Source organism: Myotis nattereri (assembly GCF_964212035.1).
Source record: "Myotis nattereri genome assembly, chromosome: 6".
Lineage (NCBI taxonomy): Eukaryota > Metazoa > Chordata > Mammalia > Chiroptera > Vespertilionidae > Myotis > Myotis nattereri.
The window spans coordinates 35,559,504-35,585,753 of record NC_138081.1 but is presented as its reverse complement, the minus strand read 5'-3'; the positions used below and the strand labels follow the sequence as shown (position 1 = coordinate 35,585,753).

Sequence of the window (26,250 nt, the reverse complement as noted above, 5' to 3'; positions counted from 1 at the left end):
ACGGCTGAATAAAATTCCATTGGATATCTGTACTACATCTTTATTCATCTATTGAAGGACACCTAGGTTGCTTCCATATCTTGGGTATTGTAAATAATTTTGCAGTTAACGTAGAGGTGCATATATCTTTTCAAATTAGTGTTTTGGATTTCTTTGGATAATACTCAGAAGTGGAATTGCTGGGTCATATGGTAACTCTATTTTTAATTTTTTTGAGGAACCTCCATACTGCTTTCCATTGTAGCTAGACCATGTTGACTAATGTACATGTAAATTATACTTGGGATAATTATTGAAATGATTATGCCACAAAACAATGAATAAATATTTGCTTTCAGTTTTAAATTACTTATAAAACTACATTAAACATAGTTATTAAATAACTAGAATTATTTTTTCAGAAGTCTAATAATATTTCCATCAACTGGAAAAGTAATACTAGATTTAATTTTTATATAAATATTTTTATATCCCATATTCTTTATATATGTGACAGTTTAGGCTTTGGCTATGTGGATTATTACCTTTGAAATTATTTTCATACGAAAGTATAAAATAATGAAAATGTTATTCCAGTCTACTTTAATAGTCTTTGTTTTTTAAAGTCACTAAGAATCAAAAATATTTTAGCTAATTTGAAACCACCATATATCTGAAAGTATTTGGCAAAGTGCACATGCTTGATTTTAATTTTTTTAAATATTTTGATTCATTTTCCAATTACTTACCTCTTTTCCAGCCTCATATTTACCTAAGCACTAGAACAGGTGTTATGTAAAACTAGCATAAATTATAGTGAGTTATTTTTTAAAATAATCTGCATTGAAATGTAAAATACTTTTGTAAGTGTTCATTCCTAATAATCACCACTTAAAATGGGCCATAAGCTTGTCTATATTTTAGAGTTTTATATATATATATATTAATATTATTCTTTGGAATATATTATCATACATTTTCAGTCTTTTGAGAATTAGAATAATCATATTTCCTTGTATGTTTTACAGTGACATATTCATGAGGACAACAAAAATTTAAGGTTAGCACTTATTCAACATAAAATATCTTTAATTAATGACTTTATTATATTTTAGGGAATAGGAAAAAAAGAAAATTGTTTCAAAAAGTATATTCATATATTAAACCAATTATAATAAGACAATTAAACATGCCTTCCAAAATAATGTCAACTGGCAAAATGAATGTTCTAGACTTTATGGGTTGCCAGGAAAACCTCACTCTATGAGGAATTCTACACAAAGATATAGAAATTATCTTACTGCCAACAGATAATTAAATTATGCTGAAAATTGAAGTTTTAAAATATTGTATTAATTATTATGACCAATTTAAATGTTAAAATATTTCACACTTGCTTAATTTTTAAAAAATATAAAAAATATTCTATTCTTAGTAGAATAAAAAGTTCATGTAGACATATGAAATCATTTCTATTTTAAATATCACAAGAAGATAAGTTTGTTAATGACTCTCCTTAAGGAAATATTATTCATTAAATGAGAATTACTAAAAATAAACAGATCTACCATTAAAAATATTGTACTTTATATTTTATGTCTAAAAAAGCATATCAATACTTTTTGATATTACAATTGTTAAATTGTGAAGCTTCTAAAATGTAGTGAGGAAAATTCAGTATTCAGATTTAAAAAATTAAGAAATTTAAATCTAAACTGTATGCCCATCATTGAAGAAAAAGTATCCATGTTAGCATGTATTGTATGAATGTATAAACTTCTTTTTAAAACCCTACTATACATGTAATTTACTAAACTTAAGAAGTAAGTTTTTTTAGCCTTACCCAATAGGCCTTGAAACAATAATTTCAACTTGAGGTTCTGATTTTGATTCTAAAATAATGTTGTAAACTTCTTCATTTGTAGCTCCCGGCAGGGGTTTACCATTCCATTCTAGAACTTCATCCCCTTGAATTTAAAAAAAAGGGTATTTTTTTACCTTACATATTCTGTGTATTTTTCTTATCTTTTCTCTTTTTTAAAAACAAAGAAATGCAAGACATATACAAATAGTTTAACTGTCTAGGTTCTGCTCTCAAGAAATTGATTTCCATATATTGTCAGCTAAATTGTTCTTCTAAACACTTTTTTCTTTTCTTTCTTTTTTCTTTTTCTCTCCCCAGATGAATCCTACTGGTCACTAGAAACAGTATAATACAAACTACCTTCATCTTTTGAAATATACCAGAAATAACATAAAAATAATCTCATGCTATGGAATGGAATTAGCATAGCTTATTTGGAAACATTAAAAAATAATAATTAGCAGCATGCCCTCCATATAATAAATGTAGCCTTCTCTAAGTGTAAAAGATTGTTATTAAACTCTACATTAATCCTGCTTTATTTTTGGTAGAAGTTGCAATTAACGTTTGTTAGCATGATTTTTCCAATTATAAGTCATGAGTCTTTGTCTTCACCAGATGCACAACAGAATAAAAATGCATGAAAGGACTTGAATTTATACCTACAGGGCAACGCAGGTAGCTATGGCAAAGTTACAAAGCAAGCAGATGTAAAAACTCGCATGACAGTTAACCCACTTCCAGATGTTCATAACACACACATTCTATACATAATATATACTGTGAGCATTAAAGTTAGAAAATATTTTTAAGATAATAAAAATGTGAGTATTCATTAGTTTGTTAAATATTATAAGATTAATCAAAGAAAGTACGTGATTCCATGTTACAATACATGGGCTAACAACTTGTTATTTTTAACCAGAATTTTCACCATAATTTGGGAAATACTATTTATTTTCATAAATAGTTAGTGAAGTTTTAGATTGCAAAGGGTTCTGTGTCCAGTACCTTTCAATACATTATGGAAGGCTCAGCTAAAATATTCAGCCTCAATGGTACTTTGAGGCATCTTAATTTTTTTGTTCCTTTATTTTGTTGTTTTCAGTGTCTATAACATTTAGTAGCTAAGCAAATATTTTCTGAACTAATGAATCAATATCATCATAAACATAAACATGAAATCTTTTAGTTTTTAACTAGCATGTCTTTAAGTAGAAAACTTTGTTTTGACATAACTATTATAAGTAATTTTTTTCACCCAAAAAGTAAAAACTAAATATTTGAAAAGCACATGATGCTGCTTTGGTTTGGTAAAAGAGTACAGTTATTACCAATAGTTAGATGACTTCTAATAGTTTGACCTAAGAAGTTCCCTAACCATGTTTATCAAGTAGGCAATAAATATACTTCAAATAAAAAAGAAATAAAATAATTACAAATTTAAATATATATCAGGAGTCCTCTAATTTTTTTGGCCAAGAAATTAAGTTTACCTCATATGAATGTATATATGTATATGTGTGTGTATGTGTATGAAAAATATCTTCTGGAACCATACTTACCCTGTTATTTTCTATTCTATTATGTTCTAGTTCACTTTTTAAAAACAATGGATGCAAACCATTAAGTCAATTTTACTATCCAGTAATGCACCGCAATCAACATTTTTTAAAAGACTGGATTATAAAATTCTCCTCTTTATAGACAGCAACCTGGAGCATAACTTTTAACATCAAATTAACTTAGTACACACATTTATTTATTTACAAATCAATACATCCTCAACCAGAAAGTGGTCTCTTTAGCCATATTTATTTATATATGAATAATATGTTCAGGCAGGGACATAGATTATGATGGTACAAAGATGCAACAAGAGACTTTATCTGTCCTTAAATTTGGAGGGGGAGAATTATAGAAATCAATACCTTTCATGAAAGGATAGCAGTTCATCTGAGGAACAGAAATAGAGCCAGGTATTGCTAAGGAGATAGTAATAAGTTACTGTCCCGAGTGAGATATCAGGAAACACTTTAGAATTAAGGGAACTTTAGATGAGTTTTGAAGGATGGAAAGGACTTCAACAGGCAGAGCACAAGAGCAGAAAAGAAACCAGGTAGACTAGATGACCAGGTCTCACAGGCAGAAACAGCTTGCCAGGGACCTACAGGTGAACTGCTATGGCTGCAGGGTAGAGTGAAAGGTAATGGAAGTGGATGGAATTGCTAGAAGAGCACAAAGCCACAGAGATTTCTAAGGCTTATTTTTGAGTCATAAAATAAGCAAAGACTCAATTTGCTGATATAGTCACTCTTTATTGAGTTAGTTATTTAATGACTAGTACTCGGTGCACGGAATTCATGCACTGGGGGGGAGGAGGGGAGGTTCCTTCAGCCCAGCCTGCACCTTCTCCAACTGGGGACCCCTTGGGGGATGTCCGACTGCCGGTTTAGGCCCGATCCCTGTGGGACATCCCTCTTTCAATCTGGGACCGCTGGCTCCTAACCACTCACCTTCCTGCCTGCCTGATTGCCCCTAACCTCTCTGCCTGCCTGCCTGATTGCCCCTAACTGCATCTGCCTGCCTGCCTGATCACCCCTAACTGCCCTCCCTTGCTGGCCTGATCTAGCCCCCAACTGTCCTCCCCTGCCAGCCAATTTGGTTCTGATTGGTCAGTTTCTATGCTAGTCAGCGGCAAAAGCTCCACCTCTTAGGCAGCCATTGGATTCTCACAGTTCACCCAGATTTGGTTCTGATTGGTTGGTTTCTATGCCAGTCAATGTCAAAAACTCTGCCTCCTAGCAGCCATTGGCTCCTCACAGTTCATCCAGATTTGGTTCTGATTGGTTGGTTTCTATGCCAGTCAATGTCAAAAACTCTGCCTCCTAGCAGCCATTGGCTCCTCACAGTTCATCCAGATTTGGTTCTGATTGGTTGGTTTCTATATCAGTCAGCATCAAAAGCTCTGCCTCCTAGGCAACCATTGGCTCCTCACATTTCACCCAGATTTGGTTTTGGTAGGTTTTTATGCCAGTCAGCATCAAAAGCTCCACCTCCTAGGCAGCCATCGGCTCCTCACAGTTCACCCAGATTTGGTTTTGGTAGGTTTCTATGCCAGTCAGCATCAAAAGCTCCACCTCCTAGGCAGCCATTGGCTCCTCACAGTTCACCCAGATTTGGTTCTGATTGGTCGCTTTCTATATCAGTCAGGGTCAAAAGCTCCGCCTCCTAGGAACCCATTGGCTCCTCACAGTTCACCCAGATTTGGTTCTGATTGGTCAGTTTCTATGCCAGTCAGCATCTCCCAGCTGATCTATGGGCCTGATCAGCAGCCCCTACAGAAGCCTGGAGAGAAACAGAGGCACAGCTGCTGGTGAAGTCCAGAGAGAAAGAGAGAGGCAACGGCTGATCAACAGCTACCATGGAGGCTGCGGATAAGACCCTGCCTCTCTCCAGGCATGATCTGCAGTCCACCTGACAGACAGTGCTGGGTTGCTGTGCCCGCACCGGTCGCAGTCAGTGCTGGGTAACTACAGCAACCCAGCACTGACTGCCAGACTGACATCCAGTGTTCAGTTGAGCCTTCAGTCGGTCGGTCGTTAAGGACCCTGGGTTTTTATAGATTAGGATAACTAGTCCCTGATAAGAAATAATAGTGTACTCTGCCTCTGCACATATTCAAAGCTGTATGGATAGTAAATAAAATAAACCCAATTTGAATTTTCTCTATATATAACACATTCATAGCACATTCCTATCGAATAAAAAATCTAAATGATGCTGAACTTTTATCCTCGTAATCAATTGATAAAAAATGTCTTCAAAAGTTATAGAATATTTTTCTCAAGGTTTTAACAATTACAATTGTAAGGTATAAAAACTAAAAACATAGCCTAGAAATGTTCTCTTCTTTATTTGTACCTCCTGGCAGGGGTTTCCCATTCTATTCTAGAACTTCATCGCCTTCAAAAAGAAAAAGTGAATTTTTTACCTTATATATTCTGTGTATTTTTCTTATCTTTTCTCATTTTTACAAATAGATGCAAAACACATACAAACAGTTTAATTGTCTGGACTCTGCTCTCAAAATAAAATTAGTTGCTCATGAGTACAATATATGCCACATTTAAATTAAAAAGTATTTTATTATATAATTTATATAAGAAATGTGATTGGGTTTATATTTTATTAAAAACACTGATAGTGAATAAGTGTTTTGGGACCAATCTGAAAAACTAGTATTTACTACAGCTTAAATACAAACTAAAGAAATAAATAGTGATAATACTTTTTCACAATGCTAAATTGTTTATATGTTTGTAACAACATTATGAAGCCATCTATGAAAATTAGTAATCTTTTGGTATTTTGCATCTATTTATTTTTACATAAATAAAAAACATTTCTATACTTGCTTTGTCCAAACTGCTAGTGACAATATCAGGGGAAAAAAAATCTATTCATGCATTAAAATTAGTTATTTACTTCATTGACTTATCTATGACTTACCCAAATTTGAAAACCACCAACTCATGCATAGAGTACACATTGTTCAAATGTGAAAGGAAACTTTACCTGCTCTTAAATGTCCAACTACATCTGCAAGGCTACCCTTCTTTACTTTGGTGATGAAGGCACCAAGGCGTCCTAAGTCAGTCATTTTTCCTCCAACAACCTGGATAATTATAAATTTATAAGTGCCCAAGACTAAAACATAAGATTTTAGTTTGAGGAATTAATCACATCAGTCTCTTATGATGTATTGAGAATTGAATGTGGGGACATTAATGAAGTGATATACATTTCTGATTAAAGAAGCTGGAAGCATAGGTTTAAAAAGAAAACATCATCTCATTATATTTAAGATGGCCATATATCGTAAGGAAGCTTATGTACTGATTACTTATATTGACCTAACAACACAAAGGCGACATGGATAGTGAATAACCCTACAAGACAAGTGCCAGTTCTTTCTCACTTACCATCAAACACAGGAAGGGTTTGACACTGTTTACATTAGGGTTCATTTTTCTTTATCCTCTCAACTCATGCCCACCATGTGAATTATATTTCTAAATGCAGATAATGCCCCATTGGCATTTCTGATCTTGATCTCTTTTGTATATTTAGTGGAATGTAGGTCTAAGACATAAAGACCAGGAATTCAGACCAACAACAGACAACTTTGGGGAAGCAATTTACCACATTCAAAGAATAACAGCCCAAATTTACCTCTGTTACTGAACATGCGAATGAGCTCCTCACCTGAAATGTGTATGTGATTCAATCTAACTCTCAAAGCCAGAGTTTTATTACTGAATATTTAACACTCTCACCTGGCTTTTCCACTTAGTTAAAAATAAATATATCAGAAAGTTTCTAAGTTTTATTTCTTCCAAAGCAGAGACTACCTGTGTATAATTAGAAGTTGGAAGGATATTCTCAAAGGTTGAGATTGATCCATAATTCATAGGGATGTGTCCATTAGGGTAGGTGACGACAATTCCTTCATAACAAGAGAAATTAAGGGTAATAATAAAAAGGTGATACTATTAAATACATTAACTTAAAATTTTTTGTTGGTAATAGTCAACATGGCTTGGAAGAAATCAAACTATCACACAACTATAAAACAATATCTTGGTAAATAATTTTAAAGCCACAGCTTTGAATGTTTCTCTGTTTTCTAAAGGAAATAAAACCACGAGATTTAACACACATGCACAAACATAATAAAACAAAATGTATGCACCTATTTTTCCTACAATAAAATATAATCTTTTGTAATTTATTAATTTTTAATTTTCTCTGTTAAAGTCAATTAATATTTTAAAGGATACATTTTCCTCTTTTGATATTACCATAAATTCTACTGCACTTACAAAACAATATCACTAATGGTGTTTTATGTTGCTTGTCAAGTATAATAAAATTATGCAGTCTGCATTATCTAACCTTAGGACCACACATTAAAACCTTTTCGCTATAAAAATTGTACTTGAACTTTATATTCAGAGAAATATTCTTTAGTTTTCCTATAATCCGTTGCAGTTTTCTAACATATTGTCACATTAACAAAGTATTTTTAAAATATTAACCTAGATAAAATACTAAATTTACCATAAAACATCATTATGTTAACAAGGCATTCACTAGAAGGACTTTATTTGGAGAAGAGAGGAAATATTTAAAAGTCACTGTCAGGTACTTTGTTGAATCCAGTCCATACTGTAATTCACCCTTTAAGAAACATTTTAAAAACCAGCATACTTACTTTCAGACCCAGTAATGCACCTGATTCTTTTGGCATAGTTGTTCTCTTGTTAAGAATAACACGTCCAATTAATCGGTCTCCCTCTTTAGATGGTTGCCACGTTACAGGATGCTATTAAAACATGAATAAAGTTAAAGAAAATTTGTTTTCTTTCCTGTAGACAAATAATTATTAGTTGTCACATAATGTGATTTCTTCAGTTAAAAGACACTGTAGAAGGAATTCTTAATTCTTGTGGGCTCTATCCTTGGATTGTGACAATTTTCATTTGCAGTGGACACTTATTACCTTAAATAGTTCTAGAAGTAGTCAGCAGCTGAGTACATCCTTAAAAATAGTTCTGAAATAAAATTAATTGAAATTTAAAACTATATCTGCTTATATAAAGAAACTGATTCTGTATTTTGAGTTGCATTGTGAATTTTGATATACTTAACCAAATAACATCTGACTTCCAGTCACCATTTAATAATTCCTTTTTATTAAAAATTTTTATAATTATTCAGTGATAACTTTTTTATTCAAAACTGTTCTGTCTTAAATGAACTCAATGTTTGCTCTCATAAAATGTATAATGGAGCAGAATAAGATTACTATCTATCACATAACAGCAAAGGACAATAAACATTACCCTTAAATTCCAAACTCAATTCTCAGAAAACTTACCGAACTAATCGGTGATGTTTCCCGACTATGCCACGTGGCAGGATCCAACCAGTAATAATCCAAGTCACCTGCACAATTAAAAAAAAAAAAGGGAAGTGTAATGCTTTAGAGTAGAGGATGCTTTAATCATTTTAAGTATAACTTCTTCAATCTATGAAAGTTATGAATATCATAATCTTGACTGTGTGTATCCCAGAAAGATAATCCTCTTTGCAAAGGCTGTGACTTGAATTCTTGGAATGAATGTGTGTTACAAAAGCACTTCAGACTATAGGAGAGCTTTCTTTAACTGTCATCATCAGGCTAGAAACACACACAAAAAGTATGGAAGGTACAGGGTTAATCCACTCCACTTCCCCTCCATACCAAGGCACAGCCTGCCACCTAGTGATGCTGGATGAAATTTTATTCACTGAATTGAGATAAGTATTAAAACTTAGTGTCTCCCTTTCTACTCTTCTGAACTATATCATATCTTTCAAAATTATCCACTGGCCTCTATCCTCTTCCCTCATCAGCTAAAAAAACAAGACAAATATTTTGGACATGGTGTGGAGTAATTCAATATCAAGAATAACTTTTGGCAAAAGAGTACATACAAATGACAGACTATTCAATTTTATGAAAGCCATAAAAAAGACCTTTACAATCCTTACTTTGTAAACATGAACTTATGAACCTTCAATTTTTATTGTTTCAGCTTAAAAACAGAATGCTAAAGAAAACATCTGAGAGAAAAAAAAGAAAAAGTACTGGAAAGCATCAGTTCTTTCAGTAATTGTATAGGAAGAAAAGACAGAGTAGGTAACCCATGTGAGAAAAATGATCTTTTACATCTCATACATGAGACTAAGTCACTAAAAATGTTTCTCCCTGTGGATCTTGAAAGAGAAAATGTTAACAGAGTGAGGAAAGCATGCCATCTAACAATGAGATGTCTAGCTGGTTATTGGGGAAATGTTTGGTTGATATCTCTGAAGGCCCTAAGCAAAAACTTTTTATGTAGATGACACGCCTGGCAGATATAGGCACTATAAAATGTAATAGGAAACAAACACATCAAATATGGAAGCATAAAAAAATCTGTACACTTCAGTTTCTCAGTGGCTGCTCCCCTTTCTTTTTTATACAATATCTTAGAAAGGTTGATGGAGAATGTTATACATACTACAATAAACACAAAAATGTTCTTCAAATATGTCATATAGGTAAAAGTAATTTGTTTTATAAAGGGTTGAATATTAAAAATTGCATTAGAAGAAACTATATTCTGTTAAAATTTACTTCACATGAGGTCTCTAACCCTCTCAAAATCATTCACTTTAAAATAAATACACAACTTGATGTCAATAATTTTAGAATTTTAATCTTCTACTGGACCACTTCAGTTAATGAAATATAAGAAAATTTGTAAAAGGTAAGTTTTTTTCTCCTTTATTTTTATTGGTTTTAAAGGTCAGATACTTATTTTTAAAGTTGCTGTCTTCAGTATCATAATACTAAAATTTTATTTTCTCTTGAAAGAAAAAAGTATTTATAATGATAAAATTAAAATTAACTACAAACATCATTCAAAATCTTACTGCAATTTATAAAGCTTTCTCACTAAAATTTCGTATCCAGTGTAATAAGGTCTGATGACTTCTTAAGTGCTAATTCGTTTTGAAATACTGTGACAAAAATAAAACAACTTAGATAAAATTAGTAATTTGAAAACTGCTTTGAGAAGTCTTTGAGGTTAAACAAAAACTGATGAAAATCCACCTTATTTAAACGATTTCAAGAAAACAAAGTTTGTTGTATGCTTCAATAATATGACTTCAATGTTAAAACTTTAGGATCTTTCTCTGACTTATGGCCCAATTTCTCATGCAGTGGTTCAACCCTGTGTTTAACCCAATTTGTCCTAAGTATCTCTAGATTAACATATCTTGTGAATATTTGCTTATATGTAAATAACCAAAAGATGATTTTTCTGGTACATTTTGATAATGATACCAAGCACTCTTTACTATGAAAACATTGCTTTCAAGCAAAGTTATTATATCATCTATAAGCTTTGTAGGATAATGATCATGAATGGAGAGTTTAATTTAATTGTTTTTAGATGGGACAGACATAGTTGCCAGGTGATTTCCCTGTGCAGCCAGCAATAATTCGTACCTTATCCTGGTAGTGGTAATATGGATGCTACAGATTTTGCAGCTTAAAATAAAACCATACCCCCCAATTTTAGGCATAGATAGTATTGTCAATATATACTAAAAACATACAATAATATTTTTATATTTTAGTATACAATTACACTTCACATTCTGAACAAATTCTAAAAGTTTTCTTATCACTAATTTCCATTATCACCCATTAAAATAAATTCTAAAACTTAAATATCTAGTTTTAAACTATATTTGTTTCTTCTTGCCATGTAATTACTAAACTTGAAGATATTATTGACTTTTTAACTGCTCTAACTTGCCTTTATAAGTCACATCTCTTCCGTAGTAATGGAATAAGCAACACTAAATAAAACTTTCTCCTAAAATATTTGGACTCTAGCATATCATTAATAAAAAGCATTTTCCTGGATTACTTTTCTAATATGTGATGAAAGGTATTGATTTCAAGTGGCATGGCTACAAAATGATAAATTCACGGTACAAGGAATTAATACAAAAGCATTTTGGTTCTAATGTTCAATATAACTATAAAAGGATAAGTTTACTATTAACTTAGATCCAGGAAATGTCTGAGTCTATTGAAATGGTTCAAGTTCTTAAATAGCCAAGTTTAATGAAGTGTTATAATTTTAAGCATTATTTTTTGTGAATTCTTTAAAAATAGACTTTTATCCTACCCCTTGTGAAAAATAGGTTAAGCAATATATTAACACACAACTTTCACTGCACAAATAAAAGTGAGTTAAAAGACACGTGGGCCTTCTGTAAAGAGAACTAGCTGTCCCTACACTCAAGTCATCATGATGAGAGTATGTAACAATGCATAAACTTGCATCTTGATGATTTTAAATTTCATATCTTATGATATCTCATGTCGAGGCACAGCAGATTCCAATAAGACCAATCAAAGTCAATTGAACAAAAACACATTCTAAGTAACAAATGTATGAATGTGTGTGAGTATATGAAATCTGTAAGGAGAAAACCATAAATCTAATTTCATACATTACATATCTATTTAACAATTTTCATGGCAGTTACATTGAACCAAGTAGAATGTTCATCTAAGGTGCAGGTAGTAAAGGAAAACTTATCTACACTAAAGCCTTGTAGTATTAGAAAATCTGGAATTCTTCTTTATCTCCAGTGAAATACACAACATATTTTAAAACATCATTATAATGAATGGTGATTAAGATGGAACTCAAACTGATTACAAGATTGACCCATAGTAACTCTCCACAATTTCAAATACATATAATTGTGCTGCCTGTCATCTCAAAAAATAAATAAATTCTTCTTCCTATATAATACAGACTGTTGATATTAAAAAAAAAGTATAAAACTCAGACCAAAAATCAGAAGAATCCTCCTTCCCAGAGATTTCCTATATCTCTTAAAAGGTTTTCTTTTTTTTTCTTATCCTCCACAAAAGAATGTGGGTTGACACTAAATAAAGTTAAATAGCTACTAATCTACTTTATTATAGCACAGTACATAAATAAATTAAAATTCTGGACAAAAATATATTTATTAAATGTTTTATGCACTGCATACACAAAAACCAACTCAATTCTAAAAATGTGTTTGTAATTTGAGACAAATTAAAATGCAGAGTACCATGGTCAGCACACATGAGTTAATATATATGGCTTTGGTTATAATGTGATAAAAACATACATTTTAGCTCATTTTAATATTTCACAAGGATATACCTTTCATAGACAGTAATTAAAATACAAGTTTAAGAACTGTGGTAAAATCTTAACTTCTCATTAATATAATGAAAATACCATTTTGAAATATTTTTCTCCTATTTTAGAAGACTATTTTAGATACTTTTCTGTCTTTAAAAGGTGTGTCCACTCCCATTCATAAGTTATATACAATAGTAGAGCTAACTTTGGAATAAATCAGCAATAATGTGCTATGCAGCAAAGTTCTAGAGGCCTAATTTCGCCTAAATTAAATTATCTGCCAGGGATAAGAAACAATATTATTTAATAGGACTTACTTTATAGGCAATAAAATAAAATGGGAAAACATACTTGTTAAATTTAATTATTAATCTGTGAAATGTGAAAGCCTATGTGTAGTGATGCAAAATTACAAATGAATTACTGTCAGTCTAAGTTCCTAGTATACTAAAAATATTGGTCCTCAAATACTCTTTAGTGCGTTCATTCAAAATCCACATCAGTGTTCACCCATAATTTGATGGTAGGGCTAGATGCATCTCCAACCATTGGTCTTCAGCAAGAATGCTTCAATAATTCTAAGAAACGTAAAACCCAATTTCTGGTTTGGGCCCAGGACACATACACAAAAATTGTCATTCCTTGGAAGAATTACATTATCTCCAGCCCTAAGGGATTCATTAGAGTGGCAGTTCTCTAAATGCATGTTAGAAATTTCACTTTCAAAATTCCCCTTTGTTCACAATATGTTCTGTTTCTACCACAGAACCAACAATAACATTCTCTCTGTCTCTTCGGTATATAAATTTGATGGTTCAAGTAAATGCATCGACTATTATTAATTTAATTAAAGAGGTGTCAAAGACGTTTGTATTTAGAAATTATTTATGCTCAACAGAACCTGCAGAGTGAACTACCTCTAGGGAGAGATCAAGTATTTGCTTTAGGGCCTATGATGCTACCTTGTGTTTTATAAGTAGCTTATCTCTAAAAGGAGAATTTCATTAATATATTTAGTTGAGGTGGTATTTTTCTGATTATAAGTCCTTTTTGCTGAAGTTGAGAATTAACTTTGGGAATGCCAACACTACCACCACAGAATTCTACAAAACAGTTGTATGGAACTCAGAATCAATATCTCTGGCTGTGCTCTGAGCTCAGTCATTAAAAAAAAAAAAAAAAAAAAAGATAAGGCCTCAACTTGGAAAATAATAACTTATAATATATATAAAAATATACATTAAAAATATTTCCAGTAATAATACTGATAAGCTTTTCTGTCAATTTTAATGGGATGTAAAAATTAAGAAAATATGCTTTTTCTGCCCCAGAGTTTACTTATTTGAAACTTTTTTAAAAAAATATATTTTATTGATTTTTTTACAGAGAGGAAGGGAGAGAGAGAGTCAGAAACATCGATGAGAGAGAAACATCGATCAGCTGCCTCCTGCACATCCCCCACTGGGGATGTGCCTGCAACCCAGGTACATGCCCTTGACCGGAATCGAACCTGGGACCTTTCAGTCTGCAGGCCGACGCTCTATCTACTGAGCCAAACTGGTTTTCACTTATTTGAAACTTTGAATAATCAGTGAACGACACTGTATTTTAATTTCTCTATTAACATTATTGTATCTTATCTGCTATTTATAATTATTTTGTTTTTTATAAAACATGAAAACTAGCTATTGTGTAAAAAAGAGCATTGTATTAGAAACTGGACACTTGTGATTCTAATCCTAACTCTGCCATTTTAGGTGAATTCTCTTGATAATAGCCCTTCATTTCTATAAACCTTATCCTCCTCTGTAAAATGGGGATAATGCCACTAGTTCACAAATATTTTACGAGGATTAAATGAGATATGCTAGATTTGTAAATTACAAAGAACTTTAGAAATAGATTTTTATAGTATAATTACATAGTTGTGATTACAAATATGAAATAACAGTGTTATGGTTGAATACCTATCATAACTAATATAGGTAAAATCAGTAATCTTTGTAAAATAGTATGCTGTGAAATGGGCTCAGAAAAATATTATAGTCACTTTGTTTATAGAAATTATTAATTGGCTTGGTATAAGCCAGATGCTCAAGAGTTCAGAATAAATGAATATATTTTTAAAATTCCAATTGTTAAATGATGAGGAAATAACATATATAAAAACAATAACATAAATCTTCCTGTTAATTTCCACAAAACCTATGTAAGTCTAAGGGAATAAGAATATAGCTACTTTTATAGTCAAGCAATCTATACACTGAAATGTATACAGATTAACAACTAACCAAAAATATCTGAATAAGTAATTTAATCAGCTTGTATCCTTAATCTAAAATTAAGCATTTGTAATTTCTTCTTTATATAATATTTTTAAGTGGGAGAACAAAATACATGTGATACGTAAACCAAATATTTCAGGCTGAATTTCTCCAAATCAGGAAACAAGTAGGCCATTTTATGCCTTTATATATTTTCTTCTGATGAATACCCCTGAAAATGTTTCCTTGCAACCAGCTTATATTATACCTTTAAAATTATTTGGTATAGATATTAGCTATGGAATGCATTTTAATAATTAATATCCTAATGAGTTATAAATATTCTAACTTCCTCAGATTTCGTTCCTTTCCTCATATGTCTCTTATATTCCTAACAAAATAATCTAAATAATAACAAGATTGATGGTCTTAAAAAATAACAAGTTTAAATATGTACTAGGGTCACCTGGATGATGGGGCTTTGGGAAAAAAGAAAAGTGCGTGACTTTACGTTGAACAGGCTAAAAGACACGGAGAAATAAAAAGCTATTTGAGATGGTAGACGTTAGTCATCAGTTTAATTTTTCCTAATTTTGAAAGGTATATAACTTAGATTTTTGAAAGCATATGAGGCTTTAGGTTTCAGAAACACTCCCAAACACCATGTTGTGCAATGACCTCTTTACTCGTTAGCTCTGCAGTGAACTGATGGTACAGGACCCAGAAGTGGTTGTAAATGAAAGTTCCTGAAAGTTTCAAGCAATGACAACAACAACAAAAACAAAAACTACGCATACATACATAGATGCTAGCGTGCGCACACATACACACACACACACACACACACACACACACACACTTTTGTGCCTTAGAATAACTAAAGAAGGGTATTCATGGTCTTCTGCAAATCTAGACCAGACTGTACTAGTATTTATTATCTGTATTAAATAAGAAAGTGTATCTGAAGAAAAGTCTAAGATGATTGATAGGGCAAAATGATTTCCACCAATAATAGTTTAGAGAGGAATAAATTTCATGTATAAATATGGGTTGAGGCCTCATGACTGAAAAATGTCTTCCCTAGAGTATAAATACAGAATAAGAAAGTACCCTGAATAGCAAATCACAAAATTAACCATCTTAGGGAAACTTTTCTGTTTCCTCTAACACAGTGACTCTTCATCATTAGGAATTTGGGAAGTGCTGCACACAGGAGGGAAATATTTTACTGCAACTTTCCAACTGACCAGGCTTCCACATTGACACTGAGTATTCCATTCACTTGGGAGAACAGGTTGTCACGTGCAAAGCCTCGGAATAACCAGCCAGGAAACCCTGTGGAAAAAATCGGGGTTTATTTGTTTTCATTGTTTGGGGACTGGATGTTACCCACAGGCTAAAGAAACTGTCGTGCTGGGCAAGTTCACAGCATATATTATAAGAAAGCACTCTAGATGTAAATCTATTCGATAAAGAGAAATGTTAGTTTTTATCCAGACCTCACATCCAGGCACTGCTAGCAAAATAAGATTAATTTGCAATAATAATTCTGAATGCCAAGTCAATTTCTACCTGCTTCTTCATCCAAAGATATAAAAAAGAATAATATGGAGATCAATACATTATCATGGTTTTGGTGATATAGGTAATAAGAATAAGAGTCAAATGATGATAAAGATGAATTTAAGGGTATCTAGAACAAAATGGAAGTACTTATGAGGGATTGATACTGCTTAAGCTTTAAAATATATGATTAAGCTATAAAATATTAGAAAACAAATTTATGCTAGCAAACATTTGGGTAATATAAAGAGATGTTTTAAAACCAGAGTTCCATCAAAGCAAGTTACTGTAAATGTTGCTTATTTCCTTTCTTTTTCGCTTTGTTTTCTATTTGTTTGTCTTTGTTTTTATTTTGGGTATGCAAACAAAAAAGTTATAGAAACATGAAAGGACTTTTTTAAAGCTGGAAATTCCTTGACTGGTAGTGGGAAATCACTAGGCACAGAAGTTTAGAAAAGGTGTCTAGGCCTCAACATGTTCTAGAGAAAAATGCTAAGTATCTGTATTCGTAAACCGTCAAAATTAGAGCCATCAGAAACTAGGCTGCAGAACACTGCAAGGTCACTGGTCTAAACCTCCGCTGCAGTGCATAAGAGGTCAGGCAGTATAAAAGCATGTCCCTTTAAATGTGCTCCAGCTCCATTTGATGGAAGATAATTTAAGTAACAGAAAGCACAAAAAGCAATGAAGGGGAAAACGTAATATTCAACAATGCAGATAGCATATATACTTCTTCTTATAAAGCCAACAAAGTTAAGGTAGCTCAAAGATTAACCTACTGACTCAAGAAAAGATGTCCAGAGTTCCTAAATATTTAAGGTTTGGATTAATCACTCTAAAATGATCTTTTCATTATAATAGTTTCAAAATAACTTCATCTTACATTTTCATAACAAAACCCGTTCCATTAAAAAAACAGGGCATCTCACTGGCCTAGACTTAAAATGCTCAACATGATGTTGTGGCTTGGCCACAGGGGCTCTCTTAAGAACGGGCCTCTCCTCAGAAATGCATGGCAAACCCAATTAATGCCCAGTGTGTCTGCCTATCATTAGATCAATGGCTCCACAATTACTTAGCTGTACCGAACTACTCCCAAGCTCACTTCAGAGGGTACATATTTTTTAGGACAATGTACTTCAACATTTTTTAAATATTTAATTTAAAGCAATACCTACAGAGGTCTTTGTGTGGGATATGCAGTAAATCTACTAAGATATTATAAAACTCTTAATTAATCCAGACCACCAGACAGCCATGCACCTGTACTTACACTGCATTTCCACGGAGTCCCTTTCTCTTCACTGCTCCCAATATTCCTTTTATATACTGTCCTTAGCATATCACTACATGGTGATGAATATCACCATATAGTGATGAAGTTACTCACATATAGAGCATGCTGCTGCTGCTATTTCTCTGTGGAACTACACAGAAAAAAACTTCTTTCTGGTGTCATTAGCAGGAAAAATAAGTATGTACCTAAATGATTGGTTCTTAAGTTACGGAAGCTGTAAATTTTGCAACTGACAGAACTCTTCTCAGAGCATATGTGCTAGAATGTTTATGGTTAAAACTGTAACCAAATTTTCTACCCTTGTTCTTTATCATCAACTGTTTTACGTACTGTTAACTTATTTCAAATGGCTATATATTTACATTTGGTAGCTAGCTTATGTTGCTTTTAGTATTAAGGTAGATTATAAAGTGGGAATTAAAGTAAAATTAAATGTTTATACACAAAACATAATTTAATATATTTATTATAACCATTTTCATTAAAGTTTAGATTTTTTCATTCATCAATCTCAAAATATCTGTAATACAATGGGAAACAACTTAAAAATACAACTGATGTACATGTGTTAGCTTATCTATAGCTTAAACAGCAGAATTTAGTAAACACGTATTTTATTAGCCTATTTGTAAATCTTGCCAAAGAATGGAAAGTAAGTGAAAAAGGATTCTCATCTGGAAAAACCAGTATCACAAATTTGAGGTCCATGACTTTACTCCTTCAAAAACCCAATAGACTTTCACTCATAATTTTACAATTATAATCCTAAGAGTCTGTCTGTTATTCAGTCCCATAGGACCAGTGAAGATGCACATTGCTAAACGCAAAGGAACTGGTACAGACAAGCACATTGACAGCAATAAGAATTCACAAGAATGGGCACATGATAATTAAAAACAAAACAAACAAATCAAACAAATGGGTTAAGGCTCTTTCTGCCTTAACACTGTGATACTATGAGTATAGTATAACTGTACTAACAGGCAACACAATAACTAATGTTATAACAATAGCCATTAGACAACAACTAAAACAATTATCGTATGAAACATGAATTTTTATGAAAGTAGGATGCAATCCCTTTTCCAGACTTCCTGGTGAAAAATAAACAAAAAAGAATAATATACAATTCTGATGAGAAATATTTTAATTAAAATAATGAAAATAAAATAAATAACAACAGCCTGGCTGGCAATTGTTTAGCATATTGGAAAAACTCAGTTACCTAGAATGAAGGATTTAAAGCTAAGATTTTATAATTCCAAAATTAAATCATTACTCATCAATGTAAAATAAATAGAAACGTGGACGAGTTTATCAAACAGTGCTTTAGATTTACAGTGTTATTAAAATCAAGGATTTAATGCACTATAAATATTCTTATTTTCTCCCTTTGAATGTTATATTTTTTGATATTTTGTGAATGTAGTACCGAAAATGGAAAATAGAGGGTTAATTGCTCCTTGAATAATGTCCTACACACACAGTGGCTATATTGTTTTCTAAAGATACTTACTAAAATTAATGTCTCTTAAGAGTAAAACAAAGTGAACAAAACTATCATTTCTGGAGGATTGGTTATGGAACTGAATTACACTGTGAAATTAACAGATATTTGATGAAAAAAATAAAACTGAATATTGTTAGCATTGATATATAACATTTTCAGTGACATTAAAACTGAAATTTGAAATTAGTCTTTGAACAATATGTTAACAATATCAAATTGAATGCTACTTCAATAACATTAAGAATAATAATTTTTCCTGTGTTCTCTAATGTAAATTTTATAAATTGATACCAAATCTTTCTAATTAAGATAGAGTGATTTCACTCACAAAGACAGTAAATATCATTAAGTAATTTCTCCCAATAAATATGAGCACATTTAAGATTGACAGAATAAGTCCAATGATCTTAACAATATAAGATCATATACGGTACATGATTTCCAATTTAACCTACCCAAATTTTAGCTAAAATGGCCTACTGACCACAGCAAGAATGAGCTGGAGAAATGGATGGACCCATGAGAAATACTAAATTATAACAGTGATTATAATAGTTCCAACATTAAGAAAAAAAATAATTTACCTTAACCTTTCCCAAAATATAAAGATATATATCCCCAAATATAATATATATATATATATATATATATATATATATATATATATGTATATATATATATAAATTTGAAATCAAAGTAAAGGCTTAAGGCTTATCTCTATTTTAAAATGCAGGAGTTAGTCAATAATATCTATTACACTCATTTTCTTCCTATCTGGCAAAACTTTAAGTAACATTTACTTTTAGGTATAAAATGCTTATTATTCATGTTTAAAATATATCTTTAAAAAACTTGGATTCAAATAATTGTTACAACTGTATTCTAATGGCTAAATACTAATTTTTCAAATGAGAAGCTCTATATTACTCTAGCCTGGCTATTTTGCTTTAAAAAAAAAAAAACTTGAAAGGGATAAAAAGCAGCCCTGGCCAGTGTACTCAGTGGTTGGAGCATTGTCCTGTACATCAGGGAGTCACTGGTCCCATTCCCAGTCAAGGGCAGGTACTTGGGTTGCAGGTTCGTTCCCAGCCTGGAGTCAAGTCGGGGTGCTTGAGGGAGGTGACCAGTCTATGTATCTCTCTCACATCGATGTTTCTTTCTCTTTCCCTCCCTCCCCTTCACTCTCTCTGGAAAGCAATGGAAAAAATATCCTCAGGTGAGGATTAACAAAACAAAAAAAAGAACAGAATTAAGAACATTGAAAGGAGACATCTTGCAGATCTTTATAATTTCACTTATCAAGAATTTCTATAATTTTGTTTTCTAAAGTGATGTACTAATAGTTTTAATGACAAAAATTACACACACACACACACACACACACACACACACTGGATCTTTGGGCCTACTAGCTACAATCTTCATTCACTGTGAGTATTTTAGATCAAATACCCAGATGTGCAGTTAGTTCACAGGCATTAAAACTATACCCATTGCAATTCAGCTTCATACAACCAGTCCGGGCAAATGTGGCAACTAAAGAGAGTCTGTTCAAAGATTCTGGATGTCAAACGCAAAAGGGACAACCTTCAAGCAAAATCACCAAAAACAGATCTTTCTCCTCATTATAAACCATGAGTTTCTCACCAATATTTTAAGGTGATTAAACAGATATTTAGGAATTCTAATTTCATACTCAATTTTTCCATCACTTTTACCTCTTCATGTCATAGTTCTGATGATGACAGTAAAATCTCATAGACGAAAGCAAACCTTACATGAAGACCTCTAGAACTAAATGTCTGATCTAGAACAAGACTAGCATATGAAGTCAGGAAATCACAACATCGTAGTATTTGTCAAAGTCTTTTGTCAGAGAATAAGAAAACTAGTCTGTCTGGCATTCTGAACAGAAACAGGCCCTAGCCAGCCCTTCAGGTACAGATGAAATAATGCTGGTCCACACAAAGCACAGTCCCCTATTCATCTAAATGAAAGCTCTCTATGTTGTATTTGAACTTCCAGTCATCCCTAACCCCTTTACTTACATCAGTATATTTAATTATTTATTTATATTTTTGGATAGTTAAGCCTGGGGTGGATTTTTTCACTGTGTTGTGGAATAACATAGCCCATGAAAATATCAAATGGTAATTAATTATTCTTTTAAGCAAGAGCATTTTGAAGCAGGTCTAGGGTTTATCTATTATTCATAGAAGAAATAATGACTTACCTTCATGCAGGCAAGACTTTTTCTACCACTGAATATCATGTAATTTGTTTTTGTAATACTTTTAGTATATTTTTATTGATTTCAGAGAGGAAGGGAGAGGGTGAGAGAGATAGAAACATCAATGATGAGAAATAATCATTGAGAGGCTGCCTCCTGCACGGCCCCCACTGGGGATCAAGCCCACAACCCAGGCCTGCGTCCTTGACTGGAATCGAACCCCAGACCCTTCAGTCTACAGGCCGACTCTCTGTCCACTGAGCCAAACCAGCTAGGGCTGTTTTTGTAATCTTTAGGCAAGGTTTTAACCTGGGTTATGTGACCCCTTTTATGTGGTGCATAGAATTAAGGGATACATATACCCTTTAAAATTGTACATAAAATTTTGTGTGCATAACTATTTCTCTGTAGAGAGCCCATTGCTTAGTTTATTTCTCTGAGGATCCCATGATCTCTCAAAATTAAGAACAAATGGCTGAAGAGCTGGGGTGAAGGAGTGACTCAGACCAGCACATTGCTATCTTGCCTTGGTGGGTTACCTTTAGCTCCCAGAGGTATTATATCTTGCAGGTCCTCATCCTAGCAGTATACTTTCATTAAGACCCCGATTTAAGCTAGGAAATCAGGAAACTATCCTCAGACAAAATGAGCTTTGTGATTACATACAGAGGGAAAGGGAATTCACTTGCCCTTTGTATATAAAAAAGCACTTTTGTGAATTATCAAGAGTCTAATTAATCATAATTTTAAAAAGCTTTTAGTATCAATAGGCAAGAGAACTTACTATATATACAGATGGGCCAATATTTCTTCCCTGATGAGTGCTTTAAACAATTTCAAAGACATTTACTAAAAAGAAAAATAGTAACAGATTTCTTATAATCTAAATAAATCATTAGAAACCATAATCTTGGAATAAAATTTCAAAGTGGCTAAAAAACTGTTCCAATTTTGACTACCAAGATTCAAGGGCTAAGCATTCTCTTAAAGGAGAAAAAATAAAAAAAATAAAACAAAAGAATAAAAACCAAACAAAAAAAAACTGCAAGGCTACCAGTTTCTTTTTATAAAAAGAAAAAAAAATCTAAAAATCTTCAAAAGCTATGAATAAGTCTAAAATATTTCACAGATGTTATACAATTAAAAACTTGTTTGTTAGAACCCATCTATTACAATCACTATGGACCCTTTTCTGAAGTCAGCTTTGAAATTTGTTCAATATTTACAGTTTACCAAAATAAGAATTTATTTCCCAGGTCTTTAAAACTCATACAACTTATATAAAACCTTCTTTGAAAACAATGAATTTAAATTAACTAGACATTCAAAAAATTTTGGTTGCATTTCTACAAAGAACTGACCAATTCATTATATGATTGTGACAATTACCTTCTTAAAGATAAAAGTTGGCCTACTTGAAGCAGGCTAAGTAAAAATCTAAACCCATTTCATTAACCTACAATTCTCAGGCATGAAAATAAGTATCATAAAAGTCTTCTTATTAATATTATTATAATATAATTACTAATTCTTTCATTGATTTATCTACTTTATAATTTCACATGCTTATTCCTAATCTTGCTGGCTTTAGAAAATTGAGAAGAACAGAAAGTGCCTCTGGATTACTTGGAGAAAAATAGGGAAGAATACATACTTGCTGGTCACTGGGATTAATTTTGTCTTTGTTTTTCACATGACTTCCATCATTTCTCTAACAGAACTCTTCTCAGAAACAGTCACCGGATATGCTTCATAAGGAAAATACCTCATTCTCCTGAGGAGTTTCCCAACCACGCACTAAAACTACAGCACCACATAAAATCAGAAAGTTGGAAGAGACTTGAGCTGACGACCTCTCTTACAATGGAGAATCAGTTTACTAATAAAGTTATTGCCCTCAACCTCTTTGTGTGAAGATGACTAATCTGACTGGTTCCTTCGAGCTAGAGAGAGAAATCGATCCTTGCTTTTCTTTCATCTCTCATGTGCATCTGTGTGGGAGCATGAGCCATCACTGCCTCAGCCTTTCTCTCATCATGAGGTGCGTCTATCATTGAAAAGACCCAGTCAGTATGACAGTGAACACAAGATTCATAATTCTTTTCAACTAGCAAAGACTAGCCACTCTGCAAGCACATGGCTCAATTTACATTAAATACTTCTATTCTCCCAAAGAACACATTTAATTAAACAAAGAACTTGTATGCATATATGCATAACCCATAACCCGTAGACACAGACAATAGGGTGGTGAAGGCCTGCGGCAGGGAGTGGGGGCGGGGATAGGCTAGAAGGGGTCAATGGGGGGAGAAGGAGGCATATGCAATACTGTCAACAATAAAGATTTAATTAAAAAAATTAAAAAAGTCCAGACTCATGAATCAGGAGCAATCTGATTCAGACTTTTTAGAGTGAGAGGTTGTTGACTGCGTTTCTTCTAGCTGCCTCTGATCTTTTGGATTTTAAGCTTGCCCTTAGCAGAAAGTGGACCTCTTGAAAGTCATTTGCTGAGAAGAGCAGCCAGGAGCTTCCCCCCAGATGCCCTCAGTAGCACGCGCTGTACCTGAGAGGAAGCAAGGAGGCAGCGAGGGTGCTCACGTCCCTGGCAGGCTTTCAGAGGGCCCAACAGCTCTGCATCCAGGACCTTATCTGGCTGCAGCAAAACACATGATGCCTCCTTCGCCTCCCAAGGAGTCTGACAGCAGGTGCCCTCAAGACACCTCAAACTTGCTCAATGCCTACTTGGCAAAATAGTTACAGCAGAGCCAAGAGATTTGCTGGTTAATTTAAAAGAGCCATAATCTCCTTTCCAAAAAAAAGCCTCAGTTGCTAAAACACTGCAAAGGAAGAAAAAAAAACTAAAAGATTTCTATGTCTCTCTTTTATTAATAACTGCATACCTTTATAAACTGAATAATACTGTCTTTTTGCTACACAGAAATGACCGTCAGATGATCTTGAGCATCTGAAAAATGCCATGCCATTCCCACAGAGAATAACATTAGAGTCTTTTTCCAAACTGGCAGAATGGAAACAAGGGCCAGAAAGGGTTAGTTCCTCTGTTGCCCAAGGTCACACACCCAACTCCGACCCAAAAGACTGTTTCCCTTTCCTTCTTTCTGTCTGGGCTCTGTATTCCCCTAATCTGAACAGTTTTCCCTTTAGTCCAAAGCTTAGCATCACACAAAAACACAGGAATTCCCAGGACATGCTCTGAAATAACTGTCGACTAGGAGAAACAAGGCCTTGAAGCTTTTGTTTAAATACTTCAAAACAACAATCTACATATAAACTGATATCTTTATATTTTTAAGAAGACTAAGCTAGGAAGCTTCTAATATTAATGACATCACTAAACAGGGAAAACAACTTTCTTTGATCAATTACAAAAGGAAAATATGTATTTCTGAATTAACTGTGTAATATACATACATCAAAGTAAGGGTTAAATACTAAGTTATAGACGAATGTACGCTCCAGATATTCATTTAAGACATGAAACATAACAATAACTTCATGTAATGCAACTAGAAGATCACCATGTATTCTAAAATGATATTATATTTGTGTAATTTCCATGTTCAAAGTAAAATAGTTCTCATTCTCTACTGATAGAATCCACTGAAGCATTTTAATATCTTACTCTTTGGATAATTAAACAATATATTGCATTAATTTTTCATTTATGCATAAGGTTAATATTATGGCTTAGTTTACCTGTTCCTGGGAGCAACGTATGAAGTAGTAGGCACTGCAGAAGCCAGCAAACGTAACAGCAGCATCAGAGTGGTTAAATAAATGCTACTGGCATCAAATCACTAAATTCTAGCTAGCAATGGCAGCAAATCCACAACACTCTTAGAAATTCACCAAAATGCAAAATAATTTTAAAAACAAAAATAAAAATCCTGTAGTCCTTGCATTCTAAATCAAAACAAACAAACAAAAAAAGCCTGCAGTATCCAACATTATACAACAGTGACACTAAACAAGGCCGCAAGTGCTGCTGTCATCAAAACGGATCTCTGCAGTGTACAGATGCTCATTGATTACCGCACTAATCTGTATGTTCTGTGCTGTCCTAAGAGGTTCCCCCTGTAGCAAACACCAAAGCCCTGGCGGGTCCATAATTAACCATTTCCTGACACAAGGCACCTTCCTATAGGCAGAGACACACAAAACGCTGGGGTCCCTGAAAGCTAGCACAGGAGAAAAGACTCAGGCAGAGGCTTGAAGAGTTCCTCTTATTTCCTCCCCAGTGACAATGCGCTGAGATACCCATGGGCTAAGATGACAAAGTCAAGCAGACCCCTGCTGGCTTGTGGCCCACAGAAAACTCACCTGGAATGATTTGGTCCCATTATCAATCACTGGCAATGATGCTGTCAAGCCCCGTGTAAGAGATCATTTCCTCTGCAGCTTCCCTATCGGAGAGATCTTAGCCCAATGACAACAACTGCACCAGGAAGCTTCGACTAAGAGTAGAGGAGTGACTGTTGGGAACAAGGACGAAAGTGCTTGTTCAGGCTCTTCCGGGATGGCCAGCCTCCTGCTATTAGTAGCTCATCGCCAGAGGGCCAAAGGACAAACTCAAATAGGTTTGGCTAGGGAGTTGGGGGGGGAGGGGGGACAGGGATGGTCATATTTCCAATATTTTTAAAGATGCAGGTCTTTTGATGATTGTAGAGTCATAATTCATAGTCTAATATTTTTTTCACTGCAATAT

At 33.2% G+C, this 26,250-nt stretch overlaps 1 protein-coding gene across 10 annotated transcripts in view; it reads right to left on the bottom strand.

The window, feature by feature from the left end:
* Positions 1-26,250, bottom strand: part of RIMS1 (regulating synaptic membrane exocytosis 1) — a 409,852-nt gene that overhangs the window by 134,313 nt on the left and 249,289 nt on the right. For 8 of the 10 annotated variants that reach the window (XM_081094495.1, XM_081094492.1, XM_081094489.1 and 5 more), the window contains exons 1-5: positions 16,172-16,259; positions 8,787-8,854; positions 8,121-8,231; positions 6,422-6,521; positions 1,823-1,946 (exon numbers count right to left, since the gene is read on the bottom strand). In XM_081094495.1, coding sequence (XP_080950621.1) covers positions 1,823-1,946; positions 6,422-6,521; positions 8,121-8,231; positions 8,787-8,854; positions 16,172-16,202 — 434 coding nt within the window. In that variant the 5' untranslated portion in view covers positions 16,203-16,259. Of the gene's footprint in view, positions 1-1,822; positions 1,947-6,421; positions 6,522-8,120; positions 8,232-8,786; positions 8,855-16,171; positions 16,260-25,241; positions 25,302-26,250 lie in introns of those variants that run through there. The other 2 variants (XM_081094499.1, XM_081094491.1) reach the window with 2 other exon arrangements.